General features: G+C 47.6%; 1 protein-coding gene across 2 annotated transcripts in view; it reads left to right on the top strand.

The window, feature by feature from the left end:
* The window catches only part of Abl1 (ABL proto-oncogene 1, non-receptor tyrosine kinase), a 99,829-nt gene that overhangs the window by 63,485 nt on the left and 17,894 nt on the right, over positions 1-18,450 (top strand). For both annotated transcript variants that reach the window (XM_028756924.1, XM_028756925.1), the window contains exons 2-4: positions 11,720-11,893; positions 12,345-12,640; positions 17,902-18,174. In XM_028756924.1, the coding sequence (XP_028612757.1) occupies positions 11,720-11,893; positions 12,345-12,640; positions 17,902-18,174 (743 nt within the window). The remainder of the gene's footprint in view (positions 1-11,719; positions 11,894-12,344; positions 12,641-17,901; positions 18,175-18,450) is intronic.

Genomic DNA, 18,450 nt, shown 5'->3' with positions numbered 1-18,450 from the left:
CTAACTATCTCATCTTGTAGATAAGAAACTGAGGCATCAGAAGGTTAGGTGATGTCTCTGAGATGACAGAATTTGCAAGTGGTGGACCCAGGATTTGAACTTGTGCCATCTGGCTCCAGGAAATCCGAGAGAGAGAGAGAGAGAGAGAGAGAGAGAGAGAGAGAGAGAGAGAGAGAGAGAGAGAGAGAGAGAGGTAGAGAGAGGTGTAGAGAGAGGTAGGTATTGGTTGGTTTTGGGCATTGGAAGCGAGGGCCTTGAATTACACCTATATGCCCCCTATCAACTTGTGACTTTCGAGACAGGGACTGGCCAAGTGGTCCAGTCAGGCTATGAACTTACTCTATCGCAGAGACTGGCTTTGCACTTGGCATCCTCTTGCCTCAGCCTGCTGAGCATCTAGGATGACAGGCTTACACCACAGCACCTGGCCCAGAAAGCCCACTCTTAAGAGCCTCTCTGTACTAATGATGGATGATTTGTCTCCTGTGGACAACACTATGGATCATTCAATACTGACTTCAGAAATGTGCAGTGAGGGCCTAAACTACACCAGTCTTTTCCTTTCTGCATCTGGTATTTTCATAAAGCAACAGGGCCAGTAACTTTTTTAAGCAAACATAAAAATACTTGTAAGGAAATCCTGAAAGAGTATTTAGTGAAAATTAATTGGCTCTCCTGTTCTCTTCCTTGAGGCAATCACTACTTTTTGGTTTGGTTTGGTTTGGTTTGGTTTTCTAAGAGAAAAACTATGCCCTCTAGAAATAGCTTATGTTTATAAGAAGCCTTTGTGATGCAGGAATTTTGCTCTTCTTGAAGTATCTATCCAGAATGACCATCAGCTTTAGTCTTTGGTCCACTTTGAACCCCAGTGTTGACAACTGTTCTTCTCTGTGAACTCGGGTCTCCGGGTCTGCTTCACTGCCTTGTTTGTCCCCTAGGCAGGGTGCATATGGACGCTGGCTCTGTGTTGTCTGCAGAGGGAGAGTCACAGAGAGAGAACTGCGTTGACCTTTCTTGGTTATTTGAAGAGCCTGCTGAAGCTTCTCAGCTTGAGACTCTGCAGCCAGCACCTCCTGCAGTGCCAGCTGCGTGGCTCTGCTTTTAGGACTGGGCTCTGAGTCCTCTCCTGAGCTCACCACTTTTGTTCCCTTGTTCAGGAACAAGAGGATCCCAAGCTCTTTTGTTACTTAGCCGGTCAATCTTTGTCATTTTGGGTTACGTTAATACCATTGGGCTTTTACAATGTGACAGTATGTGACCCCAGACATCCTCACTCAGTTCTCAGACTGTTGATTTCCCAAGGGGGAAGACCACCAGAAAGTGACAGCACTTTAGAAGTTGGCTTTAGAAAATTCCCCCCTCCCCAACCCCATCTTACCCTGACTTCCTTCCCTTCCATTTCTTTTGTCAAGTCAGGGAGACTTCCTCTTTCTAGCCCTTAGTAGGTTGGTTTAAGGACCCATGAGAATCCTGGTTGACCAATTTAAAAACAGCTGAGGCAAAAATGTGTATTTCTACTGAACTATTGGGGGTTGCTCTTTTGGCACACTCAGGCATTGTTAGGCTCTGCCTTCCAAGTTCTAGTGGCATCCGACCTCCCCTCCCACCCCTGGGTCCCGGAAGTGTGGACAGTTCTGGAGCCAGGCACCCCCAGGAGCCAGCCATCCTCTCAGATGATTTAGGCATGGTGCTCTCGGAGCAGCTGACACGCTCTCATCATAAAACGAGGCTCACAGTAGTTTCTACCTCACTGTTGAGAGACAGCATGTAACTTGTTCAATCCACCGCCTGTCACTGAGCAAGAGTCAGTAGCTATATGCTGTTATTGTAAACAGATCTTTAGCAATTTTAAAAAATGGAGGTTTTACCAGTTTCTTTGATGGCTGAAGAAATGATAGAATTTAGTAGACCCATAATTTTTCTTGTTAATACATTTTTTCAAAATTTAAAAATGTATATACAATAAAATTAATACTTTGTCTTCTTAGACTTTTTTCAAATTTAGTTGTTTTATGGTTTTTTGGGTTTTTGTTTGTTTGTTTTTGTTTTGTTTTTTGTCTGTGTGTATGTATATCACATGTGATGCCTAGCACCTTCTAGAGGTCAGAAGAAGGTTTCTGATCTTCTGGAATTGAAGTTGCAGAAGGCTTGAGCCGTTGGGGATGCCGGGAATTGAACCTGGGGCCTCTGGAAGAACAACTAGTATTCTTAGCCACCGAGCCATCTCATCAGTCCCCTTCTTAGATTTAAGCTAAAATATCTTTCCTTCCTTGGTCTTCTCCTTAGTCCATCCCATGGTGAATATTGTAATGGAACAAGAAGAGTTCTTGTTCATTTGTGGTCATTATCCTATTTCTATTCTGCAAAGGAGAAAATATTTCCACAGCCCTAGGTGTTTACAAACTAAAATCCCATGCTGCTGAGAGCTTTTAAAAATTGTGTCATTGTAGGGGCTTGTGAGATAGCTCAGCAGTTAAGAGTACTGACTAGTTTAATTCCCAGGATCCACATGGCAGCTTACCGTGGAGATCCACATGGAGTCTGGGACTCCAGGTCAGCACCCTCACACAGACATCCATTTGGACAAAAAACACCAGTGTAAGTAAAAAGAAAGAATTGAGTCACAGTGGAATTGTGCTGGTATCGTTGCTGATCTGAAGTGGATATGGGAAAACAGGAATAGATAGGTTTTAAATATACATGTCACTAAGCTAGGCTAGTGCTTATGCCTGTAGCATGGGGTGGGGCTGATAAATTAGGAAGGTTTTTGTACATACGCATGTATACACATTTATGTTCAAGCACACACTAACATACATATGCTCAGCACTCAGGAGGCAGAGGCAGGTGGATCCCTATGAGTTTGAGGCCAGCCTGGTCTACATAATGAGTTCCAGGACAACAGGGTTATGTGGCTAGACCCTGTCTCAAAACCAAAAACCAATCTTCTTCCCAAACCTAGCATGTACATATGAATGTAGGCATACATATGTACACACACAAGCACAAACATCATGCAAAACTAGAGCTAAAGGTCAAATGAAACACTGGAAGAATTTAGTTTTTCTTCATAATTAATCTTAATTCATAAAACAGAATAATTTATAAATTGTAGTCTTAATTTTCTGTATTTATTTCCTTTAAGACAGTCTTCCAGTCTCAAGCCTCTCAGGTGTTGAAATTATAGGTATAAGCCAGTGCGAATGCTGCTCCCCCACCCCTGGAGTTCTATCACCTTTATCAAAGGCAGATAGTAAGAAACCTCCTTGCATGTATTACCCACCTTTAACAGTGCTCAGACTGCTTGATCATCTTCCCTTGCATGGTGAAGCTGTAATTGCAGAAGTAACAGAAGAGTCACTTGCCCTTTTTTTCTGTGTCTGTATGTAATACGTGTGTGATATATGGATGTGTTTATGTGTGGGAGTGTGGGTAGACATTGTACATATCTGCATGTGTGGAAGTCAGAGGACATACTGGCTGTCAGTCCTGGACTTCTACCTGGTTTTGGACAGGGTCTTTTTGTTGTTAGCTATTGCTCTGTGTACAGCATGCTAGCTGACCCCAAAAGCTTCCGAGGATACAAACTCAGCTCCTAACACGCATGTGGCAGGTGCTTTACCCACTGAGTTATCTTCTCAGCCAGCCGTTTACTTTTGATAATATAACTTTAAACCTCCCATCTGAGTCTGTCTATAGAGCTCCAGTGTTTACTCCATCCCCCTACGATGTAGCACATTTTACACAGTTATCTTTAAATTTATTTTGACTCTGGGTTGGGGGTAGAATCAGACATGGCTTTTTGAAGCCTGAGTCCTGCCTGTGTGCGTGCAGGCATGTGTGTCTGTGTCGGTGTGTCTCAGTGATCAAATTAGTGATCAATAAAAATGCTACTGGTAGTGAGACCTTCTGAAGGTGTTGGCTACCATGGAGTGGTCCAGTTCAGCCAGGTCTCAAGGGACCAGAAGACACACACATACACAAAAGACAACCGCAAGAAGAGCACATTGAGTCTCTCTATCCCTGGCTCGCTCTCAATCTGCTGTACGTGGCCTGAGACAGAGGAAAACCCCTGATGTCAGCAGGCTCCCCGTGGACACTTGGAGTCTGCAGGCAGTGCAGGAATTTCTGGGATGGTCCATAGAGACATCCAGGGCTGGGCCACTGTCTGCCTGTTTGAAAGCACAGAGAGATATGTTTTTGTGTCCTGCCCTGTTTTAAGATCTTGAACAGTGTCCTGCCCCGTTTTAAGATCTTGAGCATAGCTTATGTTTCACTGAAAACAATTCCTTGTATCCCTGGGCTGTGCTGGAGGGTTTCTGGACAGGCTGCTTTGTCCTACATTTCTGCTGGCTTTGTTTGGGTTAACAGGTTGTTACAGTGCACTTTTTCAGTTCTGACCTAAAAATACCTTGCTCCCTGCTAACAAGCATGGAGGGTTCTGTGTCTGAACTTCCCAGCATGTGTTGTGCTGCTCTGTGCTGCACTGACCCCTCCTGAGTCTAGCTGGCTGGAACTGTTGGTGTCCTGGAGACAGGTATGGGAAGGAGCGTCTTTGATAGGAGTGTGCTGAGATTTTAATCTAGCTTGTCCATTTCAGAACCCGAGCCAGGGGCATGAGGAGGGTCCTTGTCATCTGATAGCTGGTGGCAGAGTCAATACCAAGTGCTCAAGTATGGGTGGAGAGGGAGCCCTAATAGTGCAGGGGCACAGAGGTAGGAGAGAGGTCCAGTGACAAATGGGAAAGGCAGAAGCATGTTGCAGGCTGGAAAGAGCCTGCCACTGGACTTGGTGGGGTCGGCCAGGATCACGGTCAGGCTGCACAGCAGGGCCTGGGGAAGTAGGACTTCAAGGGGTCTGGAAAGATGAAAGAGTACAGCTCCCACCTGGAGCCTGCAGGGCCTTGCCACCTGCATCAGGTGGAACCTGATGTTTCCCTACTATGGATAGGACTGACAGTGTCGTTTTCTGAGGTCCATGTAAATTTAAGAGCAGTGTCCAAAAAGCTGCCAACAGCTACATACCCTGCAAGGCACAAGATGGTCTGAACATTGCCTGGGTCACACTGTTAACAAATGGTGTCCAGCCAGTAACAGGTAGGAGGTAGTCCGACTAGTGTTTCAGAAGGACCCTTACATGGCAGGTGGTATAGAGGTTGGGTGACCGATGGGTGCTATGCTGACATGGGCCTGAGTGACAGGTGCTCTGAGAGGTTTTAGAACATGGTGGTAACTGTTTTTCAGATTCTTTACAAGGCTGTCGAGGTGATTGAATGGATGAAATGCTTGCCTGGCAAGTCTGGTGACCTGGGTTCCACCTCAGAACCCACATAAAGGTCAAAGGAGCAAACCCACTGCAAAAAGCTGTCCTCTGACCCCCACATGTACACACCCACACCAAATCATAGTACTCATAAACACTAAAATTAAAAAATATTTACAGTCATTTCCACCAATAGTAGTTATAGACTACTTTAACAATAGATTAATTTTTAAAAGTGGTTTGTTTTGATTTTTATTTCTATGTATGCCACATGTGTGCAGGTGCTCACAGAGACAGGGAGGGTGTTGAGTCTCCTGAAGTTGTAGTTATAGGCAGTTGTGAGCCCTGCCCCTGCCGTGTGGGCGCTGGAGACCCAACTCAGGCCCTCTGCAAAAGCAGCAACTGTTCTTAACCACTCGGCCTATCTCCAGCCCCAGCAGTGATCCATTAAGGGCAAGATGAGATTCCTTCCTGTGTTTTGTTTTGTTTTGTTTGTTTTTTTATTTTGGGAACAAGGGTTGTATCTTCAGAAAGGTTGGTATTTGGGCTGTTTGACAGGATCAGAGGTTTGGAGGTTCAGGGAGAATTCTATGTTGTGTTAATTGCCTGGGTAAGTACATTATAATAGAAAGATTGCAAAGAAAATGTTTGTTAAGCCTTGGGATGACTCAACCTTTTTTTTAAAAAAAGAGGTTTCTCTAAATCCTATTTCATTTAGTACCTATGCTATCAGAAGCAGAAAGGAATCGATGCATCATTTTCAGAGAGAGTTGCACAGTATGCTCTGGTCACTCATACACCAGCCTCCAGGGCGCTCTTCTTCATGGTGCTGTTTTAGTCCCTAGGTATGCTTCACTGGGCACCTCCCCAGCCCTGAGCAGGAGTCGTTACTTTGAAAGGTCATAGGATGCTGGGAAGGGGTCATGACCTTGCAAGGTTCATCTTGCAAAATCACCTTTGCTTCACTAACTTCTAGCTGGAGCCAGCCATTTTGCTTCTTTAAGAACACAGGAAGCACAAGACGGTAGCAGTCTCCATAGTCAGGTAGTCAGGTCCACACATCACAACTTCGGGGACTCACACTGTCACTGCCTCAGTGACAATGTTACCTGGTGTTTCTTAGCAAAGGTGTTCATAAAGAAGCATGCTTTTATTGAGATCAGGGAGTCAGGGGGAAAAAAAGACAAAATAACAAAAAGGGGTTGAGGATTTAGCTCAGTGGTAGAGCGCTTGCCTAGCAAGCACAAGGCCCTGGGTTCCTTGGCTCTGAAAAAAGAAGAAAGAAAAAAAGACAAAATAACAAAGAGATCAGGGTGTTAGGCTGGCCTTGGATCACCCCCTTCTTTAATGAGTGTTACCCCTGTCTCCAGTCTCCTCTCCCTGAGGAGACCCCCATCTGCTCTGTTGCTGCACCACAAAGACAACCCCTCTTGGGCTTTCTCTTTTATAGCCATATAGCCATTTAGCGTTCACCAGCTGCTCCTCCCAGGACTGGCCCGAGGCCACCGATGGCTCTGGTGTTCTTCTCCACTCCAGTTCCTCTACACCCCATGAGGTGTTTCAGGGTGCTTGGAAAACTGGGTTCTGGTAATAACAACGGCTGTATTTAGTTAAATATGTTTTTGTTTTTTTAATAGTCTGAACTGTGGGTGAGGGTCTGAGTTACAAGAGAGTTGAATTGGCTTTCAGCAAGTTCACATTGTGGGAAATAATACTTAACTCCAAGCTCATATTATGAGGAACGCATGAGGCAGTTACAGACTGACTTGAGAATATTCTGAGCATGACCTCATCAGCTGGAACAGAGAGGAGCTAAAACACGAAGCCCTCTCCTTTGCAAAGGGTCTGTTTTACAGATCTGCGCATTGTGGAGATTCCTCTAGCCAGAGGAAATCTCAAAGGGGCCACCAAGGAAATAAAGTTACATTGGCAGGGCTTACATCCTTGGAATGAGCACAGGAAATGGGACTGTGTGCTCAGGGACATACCCTTCTCTGCTCCTCCCCCATGAGGAAGTGTCTCCCAGGGCCCAAGGTGAGGGCTACTGTCAGTGTTGTGCAGCTGGCTGCCCCACACTCCGAGGGGACCTGGGAACCTGTGCCAACAGGAAGACAGGAGCTTCCTGGGGATGTTTTTCCTGGAGCCAATTTCTGCCATCTCCCTGAGACAGTGACGTCTCCTGCCCCTAGGTCTCAGGGCAGCCAGTGGCTCCCCTCATTCCTCACAGTGGTCTAGCCCAGATATGCCACATCCACGAACCTTCTGTAAACAGTTTTCATCAGTGACTCACAACCCTGAAAAGGGATTTCTTTTCATTTTAATAAAAAGGATCTTTAACTTATACTCAAAGACCCAAACAGTTTTCCTAGAGTACTGTCCAAACAAGTAAATCATGCACAGTTTCATGGAATGGTTCCTATTGAACTTTCCAACAGTCTGATACCCTCTGAGAGTGGAAGCCAGGTTTTCTAGCAATTTGGAGGTGGTTTTTAGATGGCACCAATTTGTGATGCTGCAATAGGCTGATCAGCAACTCTTGCTGAGTGTCACTGATGGGTGGCAACCTCCTTACTGATTTACAGCAAGAAAACAAAATGCTCTTAAAGGGGACAACAGGCACATTTAAAAATCCAAATTAAGTATATTTAAAGTGTCATTCAGAAGCACACAGCACAAAGTGCTTGTGGTAGAGAAGAGAATGAGTCAGTAGTATACAGTGCAGTTTATTGTCTGAGAATACTGGCAAAGACTTGCTGAGAGAATGGGAGGGGAGCTCGTTGAGGCATCTTTGTGAGCAACGCTTTCGGGCTTCATGGTGGTGGTGGGGTGGTTTCCTAACAGTAGAACTGGCAGAAAGTTAATATCTTGGGCAACAAAGATTTGAGTACGTTCTGCAGCTTTGGCCTGGTGAGCTGTGATCTTTCTTCCCGTTGATGAGTATGGCTGACTATGAAAATGAAGAAAGTAACTTGGCCCTGATGTGCCCTGAGTCAGTTTTGACATCAGTCTGGACTGGGAATTGGCTGGGAGATTTTGTTGCTGAACTGAGGCTGCACTCCATGTCTCCGTCCAGAGGCGTGCATGAGCAATACTTCCCTTTGGGCTTTGGCTGTGAACTCGAGGACCAGGATTGGGGAGTAGGGTGGGGGTGGGAGAGAGGGCTTGGAGGCTATCCGGCTGGATCCAGGCAGCTGCTGGATGGTTTTCTAACAAAGGCTTCACCCCCTACCTACATTGTCAGCTTCTGTCTCAGCCTTGGGGACAGGCCTGCTTCACTCCTCACCTCTGGGCAGAATGTGTCCTGCTTACTCCAGGTGTTTTTCCAGGCCACTTCCCCTGGTTATGTAACTGATCAAATCCAGATGCAACAGAATGTTTGATAGAAGAGGTCAAATGGCATTTGAGAAGAAAAGCACTTCTGTAACGAATGACACAGCATTCATTTCCTGTATGGGCCCAGCCTTCCACAGTGCTGCGCTGCTGGCCCCGGGTTGGGGCATGCAGGAAAACACATAAGTGCTCTTTCAGGACAGTGGGAGGAGCCTCTCCCCAGAGCTGCTCATTTCAAATTGTCTGTTATGCAAGCATCCTGGCTTCTTCTTACATGTTATTCTAGTGTTGGGGTTGGGAGCTGATTATAAAAATAATCTGGTTATGTTAACAAATGAGCCATAATAGAGGAGGGTGTAAAGAAAGCAGAAAGTGCGACCCTCCACGCCCTGGGTCAGCCACTACTCGCATCTTGCTGTAGTTTCTTCTGGTTCTCTCCACTTTTTATAAAATTGGGATATTACTGTATAATATAAAATTTTAATGAATGTATTATCAACATATTCCAAGCCATTAGAGAGTTTGAGAATCAAATGCAGGGCCTGCACATTCCAGGCTTGTGTCCTGCCACTGAGTTCTGTCTAAAACATCCCAAGTGGACTTTGACGTGTTCTGTTTTATGAATGGAGCATAGTTGGCTTAACTTAATCAGTGGGTATTTTGGACCTTCCAATGTTTTTCTGTCTTTTAAATTGGTATATACAAGTCATTGTTTGCAAATCTTGGAATAAATTGCCAAAGATGTTGAAAGATTGAGAGACTGTGAGGTGATTTGTGTCGCGCTCAGCCCCACAGTGCACACTGCTGCAGGCAGGCCCTGTAGGACCCCCTGCCATCATGACGTCTCACCCACATGTCCGCCACTGTCTACAAGGGCCCACTGGTTTGAAGGAGTGCTGTTCTTCAGTTCCTAGGGAGGCGTCACACTTTCCATGTCTAATTATGGTTTTAGGTTTCCATGAATTGTTTGTTTATGGGTCTTGTTCGTCCTTTAGACATGTCTTCTTTCTCTCCCTCTCTTCCTCGTTCATTTTTTGAGACAGGGTCTCACTGTGTAGCATTTACCTAGCCTAGAACACACCCTGGTCCAGGATAGCCTCAAACTCAATTTATGACTGTGTTGATTTATATATGTTCCGCCCAGGGAGTGGCACTACTAGAAGGTGTGGCCCTGTTGGAGTGGGTGTGTCACTGTGGGTGTGAGCCATAAGACCCTCATCCTAGCTGCCTGCCTCCAGGCTCCTGCCCTGTGTGAGTTCCTGTCCTGACTTCCTTTGGTGATGAATAGCAATATGGAAGTGTAAGCTGAGTAACCCTTTCCTCCCCAGTTTGCTTCTTGGTCATGGTGTTGGTGCAGGACTAGAGACCCTGACTAAGATGGTGTGACCCAGGCTGGCCTTGAACTTGGGACACTTCTGCTTCAGGCCTCCCAAGTGCTGGAGCTGCAGGTGGCTTTCTTTCCATCATTTTGTTGATATTATTTTAGGTGGATGCAGTCAGGCCCATCCCGAAAATCGGTATTACTGACCAAAAAAATGCTGTTTTCGGGGGTGGTGACAGTGGATGGTCCTCTAAATCTATATAGAGGCATGTTGATTGTTACTGTTTGTGTGTGGCTCTTTTGTAAGTTTTCTACTCTTCTCAAGTCCAAACTGTTGCGAAAGTTTGATTTCTCACTGTGATCTCACTCAAGTGGAATTGAGGTTTCACTCCATAGCTCTGCCCTGCCTAGCTCCCCGCACTGCTGTGCTGTCTGGAGGAGATTGGCCTGCTTAGAAAAGCCCTTTTGCAAATGTTAACGCAAACGTATCCAGGAGAGTTGGCACACAGTTCAAGGTTAGAAAGAGGGTGGAATGGAAAGCTAGCTGTCTCTGAGCATGTGTAGTGCAAACGCTGCTGGTCCCCTCCAGCCTCAACTGTGACAGATACATTTCAGAACACTAGTGACAGATAGGGCCTTCACAGGCTAAAAAATGTGTAAGGATGACCATATCTGAGTTGGAAGAGGAAGGGGAAGCTGGCAGGGAAGGTAGAGGCAGTCTCCTCTGTCTTGGGGAAGAAGCAGAAAGGCACTTTGAAGTAGAGGGAAGAGATCACAAAAACCAGCTCTCATCCCAGCGTAGAGAGGGCTTGGGGTGGCAAATGTTTGGTCGTTTATGTCAACATCGATACAGTTAAGTATTTTAAGCTACTGTAGTGGCACAGGCCTGCTACCCTGCACCTGAGAGAATGAATCAGGAGATTAAGGACAACCTGGGTTACGAGAAACCTTGTCTCAAAAAGCAAAACCGGAAAAAAAAAAAAAAAAAGAAAAAGTGTTTTAAAGAATGTATACCCTGTATTGTAGGCAGTGGCAGATTATAGAGATGGATTATGTCTATTTCTGAGAAAATTCGTATTGGATTAATGAATTTTATCGTATTTATGGGGGGGTATATGTGTGCATAAGGCCATGATGGGTATAGAGATCAGAACGCAGCTTTCTGGAGTCAGTTCTCTCCCACGAACACGTGGGTCCTGGGGATCAAGCTCAGCGTTTCAGATGTGGCAGCTGTTGCCTTTACCTGCTGAGCCATCTTGCCTGCCTGAAAGAATGAACTCAAAGCTTAAACTATTCGGGAGCAGGGATGCCTTAGTTTCTCTTCTGTTGCTGTGACAGAACACCATGAACAGGGCAACTCACAACAGAAAATGTGTAGTTTGGGGCTCATGGTTTAGGGGGTTAGAGTCGGTGACCATCATGGTTGGGAGTGTGGCAGCAGGCAGGCATGGGACAGAAGCAGTAGCTGGAGCTCACGTCGTGATCTGTAAGCAGGAGACAGAGCTAACTGGGAATGACGTGGATGTTGGAAACCTCAGGTGAGGCCATACCTCCTAATCCTCCCAAACAGTTCCATTTCTGAAGACCAGACCAAGCATTCAGATATGTGAGCAAAGGGGACCCATTCTTCCTTAAACCACCATAAGCAATTATCATGTAGAATGAGAACGTTTAGTGCTTTGCATAATACTTGATACAGTCAACTAACCATTTTAATATGTAGGATATATAGATGTTAAACAGTGAATTCAGCTCTGCTCTCCCAAGTTCTCTTCCAGTTTCATTTGCCTGTTCCTTGTCTTGCAGAAGCCCTGCAGAGGCCAGTGGCATCAGACTTTGAGCCCCAGGGTCTCAGCGAAGCAGCTCGATGGAACTCCAAGGAAAACCTTCTTGCTGGGCCCAGTGAAAACGACCCCAACCTTTTTGTGGCACTCTATGATTTTGTGGCCAGTGGAGATAACACTCTGAGCATCACTAAAGGTAAAGGAGAGATGGCAAGCAAGGGTGGCGGGAATGGCTTGAGTGGCCTGCCCTTTCCCCACTGAGAGGGCAGCTTTAGAGTTTGAGAGCAGAGACGCCTGCAGAGCAGAGCACCCTCCTTAGGAGGCTCCATCTGCATTCCTACTGAAGAGGGAGGCTCCAGGGCAGCACACTTCCTTCCCTGTGTTCCTACAGAAGAAGACACCTGAGCCCAAGGCTGGAAATAGGGGGGTTTCTACTGCTTTTAATTCTCAAAGCAGAAGCATTTTTCCCTAAAACATTTCCTTGCAATAGGAACAAAACTCTTGTGTAAACTCGTATGACCTTAGATGTTGACGCAGCGTTGTCCCCTTTGTACTCCTGACTAACAGGAAAATAAAATGTGCTGGAGAAAGGTTAGCAAGAAGAAAGCCAGTCATCAGTGATATGTCTGTTTACTCTTTTCTCTAAGGTGAAAAGCTCCGGGTCTTAGGTTATAATCACAATGGGGAATGGTGTGAAGCCCAAACGAAAAACGGCCAAGGATGGGTCCCAAGCAACTACATCACCCCTGTCAACAGCCTGGAGAAGCACTCCTGGTATCATGGGCCTGTGTCTCGGAATGCTGCTGAGTACCTGCTGAGCAGCGGGATCAACGGCAGCTTCTTAGTGCGGGAAAGCGAGAGCAGTCCCGGCCAGAGGTCCATCTCTCTGCGGTATGAGGGCAGGGTGTACCACTACAGGATCAACACTGCCTCTGATGGCAAGGTGGGTATAGCCCTGACTGGGACCAGCAGTGAACTGACGGGCTGTGGAAGGCACAGAGGGGACCAGAGATGGTAGCCCAGGACATTGAGTTATGGCAGCAAGGCTCGATCAGGATGCCTCAAGCAGGGTGTGGTGGCGCATGCCTGGAATCCCAGCAAGAGGCCTAGACAGAAGAATCAGGAATTCAAAGCTATCCTTGGCCACATAGTAAGTTCAAGGGCAGCCTGGGCTACATGAAGACCCTGTTTCAAACAATCCAGATACTGTCTTACGAATCCTCCAAGTAAACAGTAGGAGTTTCCATGAGTTTCACAAATATCTAAGCCTGTGGGGACCATCCTCATTTAAACCACCATAGCATCTGAACTGTGGTAGGTCGCAGGGGCCGTCTGGCTCCTTGCATGGCACTCACCTAGCATGACTGTGTTCTCTCTGCAGAACTGCAGTTAATGTGGATACATTTTATACAGGCACACATTTTGTTTGCTTTTGAGAGAGTATCTTGCTGTGTAATGCTGGCTTGCCTGGAACTCACTATGTAGCCCAGGCTGGCCTTAAACTTATGGCAACAATCTTGCCTCTGCCTCATGAGTGCTGGGATTTCAAGTATGCACTGCCACATGCAGCCCTGCTTCTTATTTCTATGTAATGTATGTGCATGATTTCAAATGACAAACTAAGTACAATGAAAACTCACCCTGTCTCCTAGCTCAGTCTGTCCACTGTTGCCAGCTCCTTTCAGACTTACCCAGTGTGTCATTTTATGAAGCGGAGACACACACACACATGACGCCTGCACACTGATGCACCTGGCCATTCCCCATGTGACAGGGTGTTTTGGAGGATTTTGCAGTGTCCTGTGGGGGCTCACACCTGTAAGCCCAGTACTTGGGGCTGTGAGGTGGGGAGATTGCTGAGTTTGAGTACAGGGAATATCACGTAGTGAGCCACAGTGTAAAGAGAGCAGCAAAACCAACGAAGTCTGTGTTCTGCAGCATTTGTTTCTCTGCACTGGTACAAGTGTGGGTGGGATAGTGGCTGAACCAAGCAAAGGTTATTTGCCATTAAAGCCACCGTCTGAGCACTTACTCCGTCCCTCTCACAGACAGCTCCTGAGAGCTCATTCTCCCTCACCAGGGTTATAGCATCTCCCTAGACCATACGCCGCCTTTGTCACGCTGCTGGATTCATGCCCATGTGTCGTTCCTGCTCTGTTTGAATAGCTATCTGCAGCCCTGACCTTAGAGTCGGTGCTGGGGGCCAGCACCCTTGTGTTCTTTTCAGCATCTTCCCAGTGGCTCACGCATTCATGTGTACCATATGAGCATCTATACAGTCCCTCCTGGAACTTGCTCTGTGGACCAAGCTGTCATGCCCCTGCCTCCAGAGCACAGGGTCTAAAGTCATGTGCTACCATGCCCATTCATATGCCTCTCAGATTTCTTTCTTTTTGAGTGTTCACATCCTCCTGCCTGTCTCTGGGAACGTCTGTAGTGTAGCACTGTGGTTTCAGTGCAGAATCAGTCTGTTATTGGTATGTTTCAATTCCTTTTCTCAGCACTGACCAAAAGCAACTTACAGAAAGAAAGGTTTGTATATTTTGGCTAGTCCTGGTAGGGCTGCCTTATCCGTAGGTGCTGCTACTTGCTTATTATATCCCAGAAGATGGAGGAGCAGAAAACAGGGGTACACTGGCTTTCTCTCTCCCCTGTTATTCACTCCAGGACGCGAGCCCATGGGACGTGCTGTCCACATTGACTGGGCCTGGTCTTCCCCACCCAGTCCATGCTGGAGAAACACCCCGGCTGTGCTTCATCATTGAAGTGCTCTGGGTGTTTTCCTGATTCAAGCAGGCTAGCCATGCAACTTGCAATTAGAGCTGTAACCTCAGTGGTGTGGGGCAGAGCTAGCTGTTTACGCTGGGGAGTGGACTCCAGGGTGGTGGCCCTTTGAAAGAGCCCTCAGGCTAGAGTCCCTTTTCCCTGGAGGTGGGTTTCTGGAACTGATGGCTTGCTCCCATCTGCTTTCTTTTGAACATAGCCAGCCAGGCTGCTTCAGGATAACCACTGAGGTCCACACTGAGCCAAACATTGCTGTCTTGTCCCCAGAGTCCTTTAGTCACCAGTGTCAGAACAGTGCAGCCTGATGGATCTAAGAGGCAGCTCTGTAGCTTGTGCTTAGACTAAGTACTGCGCAGAGTGGAGAAGTCAAAAAGGCTGGTAGGTGTCTCTGTGGAAAGGCCTCTCCCATGACCAGCAGCTCCTCTGACAGCTTGCTCTCTGCCCCTCCCTAGATGAAATTCTTTCATTAGCTGTCCAGGCACCCAGAGACTTTGGAGACTTCTCAGCCCTTGATGAGGCTTTTATATGTAGAGGTACATTCAAGGAAGCTGTATGGGTGGAATTGTGTCCCCAGAGTGAGAGAGACATGTCAGGATTGGGAGATGCCACAGCTCTGGGTGGGATAGTGGGGCTCAATACTGAAGAATGCGGCTCACATAGCTTTGCTTGATGCAGTCCTGATTACTAAAGAGAACACTGAAGGATGGTAGGAGGCACAGACTAGGATTGATAACGCTTTCTTTTTTTAATTTTATTTCAAAATCAGCCAGTCGTCAGCCAACAAGTGGGTACAGAAGAGTCTCTGTAGGCCCGAAGGATCTCTGCTTCTGTCCTTCTGACTCTTGCTTCCCTCTCTCGAGGTGTGCTGTGCTTTTCCGAAGCCATCTTGGACAGGGCTTCCTTCTGGGTGACTCTGCTCCTCTGCAGAACTTTCGTTCCTGCTCCTGTGGCCAGGCTTCATCCCCTCCATTCCCAAGAGCCTCGAAGCCTTTCCTTTTCTTGAAGTTTCCCAGTGTCCATTGTTTTCATGGTCAGAAGCAACAGGCTGGAGTTAACAGAAATGGAGCCCCAGCAGGAAGGGTTGGCTCCAGGGCCTCTAGGTTATCTGAGCTTTGCCTTCCCTGGGAGTGGAACCGTGCGGTCGCCATTCTTGGGGAAGGAGCTGTGGCAGGGTGGGAACTAAAGGGCTTTTGCCTCTGAGGGTCTGTGAGCAGCTCTGAAGAGCCGGGCTCAGTTCTAAAGCACAGATGGCACCAAGAAGAGTCAGTATGGGGGTCTCTTCATGAACAGGAAGAGGTGGAGCCCTGGCTGGGCAGGCTGTATGCTTGTGAAACGAGCACAGCACAGAACAAGTCACCTACAGCACAGATGTCACCTGCTTCTCTGGACACACCGTGAACTCTTCAGTGTTCATCCTGTTTCTCACTGAAGTTCTCAAAAGCTAGAGCCGGCAGCAGGCAGGGCAGCTGCCAGAGTGGACCCGTGACTCTAGGAAGGAGGCGGTGATGGAGCCACAGTGCACCTGAGGGCACTGGCTGTAACAGGGCTACTTAATGAGGGATGGTATGTAAATGTTAGGTTGGAGGATGAACTCAGTCATGGCTCTCTGGGGAGTGGCAGAGACTGTCCCCCAAAACCCTACAGAGTACACTGTGTCTGTGACCAGCACTGAGGGCAGGGCTGTGGGCAACATTGTGTGGGTACCAAGCTTATGGTTGTCTGCTGTGCTGCCACCTCACCCCCTCACCAGCTCAGGTCCCAGTCTAACTCACTGTGGTCCAGAGTGTTCACACAGGCTCTCCTAGGTGCTCAGAGGTTAGAGAGGGGCCTCCTCAGCCTGGAAGGTTCCGCTGCTCAGATGTAGCTTCTCACGGACCACAGTTGTCACACAAGGAGTGAGGCACATGTCTAGGCACATCTTGATTGTCTTGGACTTTTATTTTAGTAGAATTATAGATTCAAGTCTGGCCTGCCTGAGTTTAAAAAAATGTGTGTATATCCTCTGGACAAGCAGAGAAGGGAGCTTGCTACCCCTTGTGGTTATCTCCTTTCAAATGGTTTAATGATCTAATATTAATACTGTATGCTATAGAAGATAATTGTGTCTGTATTTTATGGCCACAATGAAATAACCTGAAGCAGCTAATTCCCAGAGACAGTTTTACTTAGCTCTTGGTGTGGAAAGCTGAAAACTGAAGCAGCGTGGTCCAGGTCCCTGGCCCAGGAGCAGTGGAATAGTGGAGTAGTCAGTCAGCTGAGTGAGGGCAGGGACTGGCTTTTCAAGGAGAGGGAGGGAGAGGCCAGGCTGGCTCCTTTGTAACCCCCCTCTTGAACTCTGGAGTAGGAAAGCTCTGGGCTTCCAGGAAGGCCTGACACGCCTGCTGAGACTACACCATTTAAACCTTCCCGCCACACTACACTGCTGCCTCGAGATCATGCATACAGACCATGATGCCAGTGTGCCCAGCATAACTAACATCCAAAGGTCTTGTGTCTACTGTGTGTGTCTCGGGGCTCCCCCTGCCTCCCAGCTATCCAGATGTCACCGATGCAGTCACAGCCTGACCCTTTTCTTTCTGTGCCTATCTTACCAAGTATCAGCACTGTCTGAGTCCAGCCCTTCCATAGCCCCTACTGTAAATTTGCTGCTGGGGCAAGTCAGGCGCTCAGTGCTTGCTGTACCCGGGCCCAGGGGTCTGTGTAGGTGTGCATGGAGCAGTTCTTTCCCACAGCACAGCAGCAGCAGGAAACAAAGGTGGCTGCACTCCCACTGAGTGCTTTCTGCCACTTCTGTCCCCTCTGCTGTGTCTGCAGAGCAATCCCTAGGAGGCAGGAGGCCTCCAGTGCTGTGGCTCTCAGAGAAGCCTGAAAGTAATCCTATCTCAGTCTCCTGGGTCCCATCTTGGAAAAGGCTGTGCTGGTTTCTGGCCTGCAAGGTGCTGACAGAAATGTGGCTCAGGGTTAGTCAAGAGCATTGACTGCTGCTCTTCCAGAGGCTCCTAGTTCTAATCCGAGCACCCACACAGAAGCTCACAGCCATGCTCTGTAACTCTAGTTCCAGGGAGTCTAAAGCCTTATCCTAGCCTCTGAGAGGACCAGGCATGTGCATAGTTCACATGCATGCATGCATACATACATACATACATACATACATACATACATACATACATATGTGATTACCCATAGTCATAAAACCAAAATAATAAAGAAAATTAATTAAAAATAATAAATTGGAGGGTAAAGAGGGGAATGTTGGGTAGGGTTTAGCAGAGGCAGGTGCACGTGCCCTCGGGCTCTTGAGCATCTGTGTCGCTAAGTTCTACCCCTGCTAGAAGAAGCTGCTGTAGGTGACTAAACTGTGTAGAACCTTTCCCCTAGGATTTTGCTCTGTGAATGAGGGCTGTTCCCTCTCTTCCTCAGCTGTACGTCTCCTCGGAGAGCCGCTTCAATACTCTGGCTGAGTTAGTTCACCATCACTCTACGGTGGCCGATGGGCTCATCACCACACTCCACTATCCAGCTCCCAAGCGCAACAAGCCCACCATTTATGGCGTGTCCCCCAATTATGACAAGTGGGAAATGGAGCGCACAGACATCACCATGAAGCACAAGTTGGGTGGAGGCCAGTACGGGGAAGTGTACGAGGGCGTTTGGAAGAAGTATAGCCTCACCGTGGCCGTGAAGACCTTGAAGGTAGGTTTGGGGCCTGGTTGAAGGGTGAGGGTGGGTGTCTGCTGCGGCTCAGCCGTGCCCCAGGCCTCCGAGCCGTGCCCCAGGCCTCCGAGCCGTGCCCCAGGCCTCCTTGGCATTGCTTCTCTGTGAGGCTGAGCATCTTCCGTCTGTGGCTTTGTAGATGGTAAGCACTGCCCAGTGCTGAGGGTCGGGAAAGGCTAATTATTAGAGGACACTTGTTCTGTAGCAGTGTTCTTTCAAAGCCTGCTTTCTGTTCTTGTCGGGTGCCATGGAGGC

The sequence above is a fragment of the Grammomys surdaster genome, unplaced genomic scaffold (assembly GCF_004785775.1).
Source record: "Grammomys surdaster isolate TR1022 unplaced genomic scaffold, NIH_TR_1.0 126133, whole genome shotgun sequence".
In the NCBI taxonomy this organism is placed as follows: domain Eukaryota; kingdom Metazoa; phylum Chordata; class Mammalia; order Rodentia; family Muridae; genus Grammomys; species Grammomys surdaster.
This window is presented reverse-complemented; position numbering and strand designations above follow the sequence as displayed.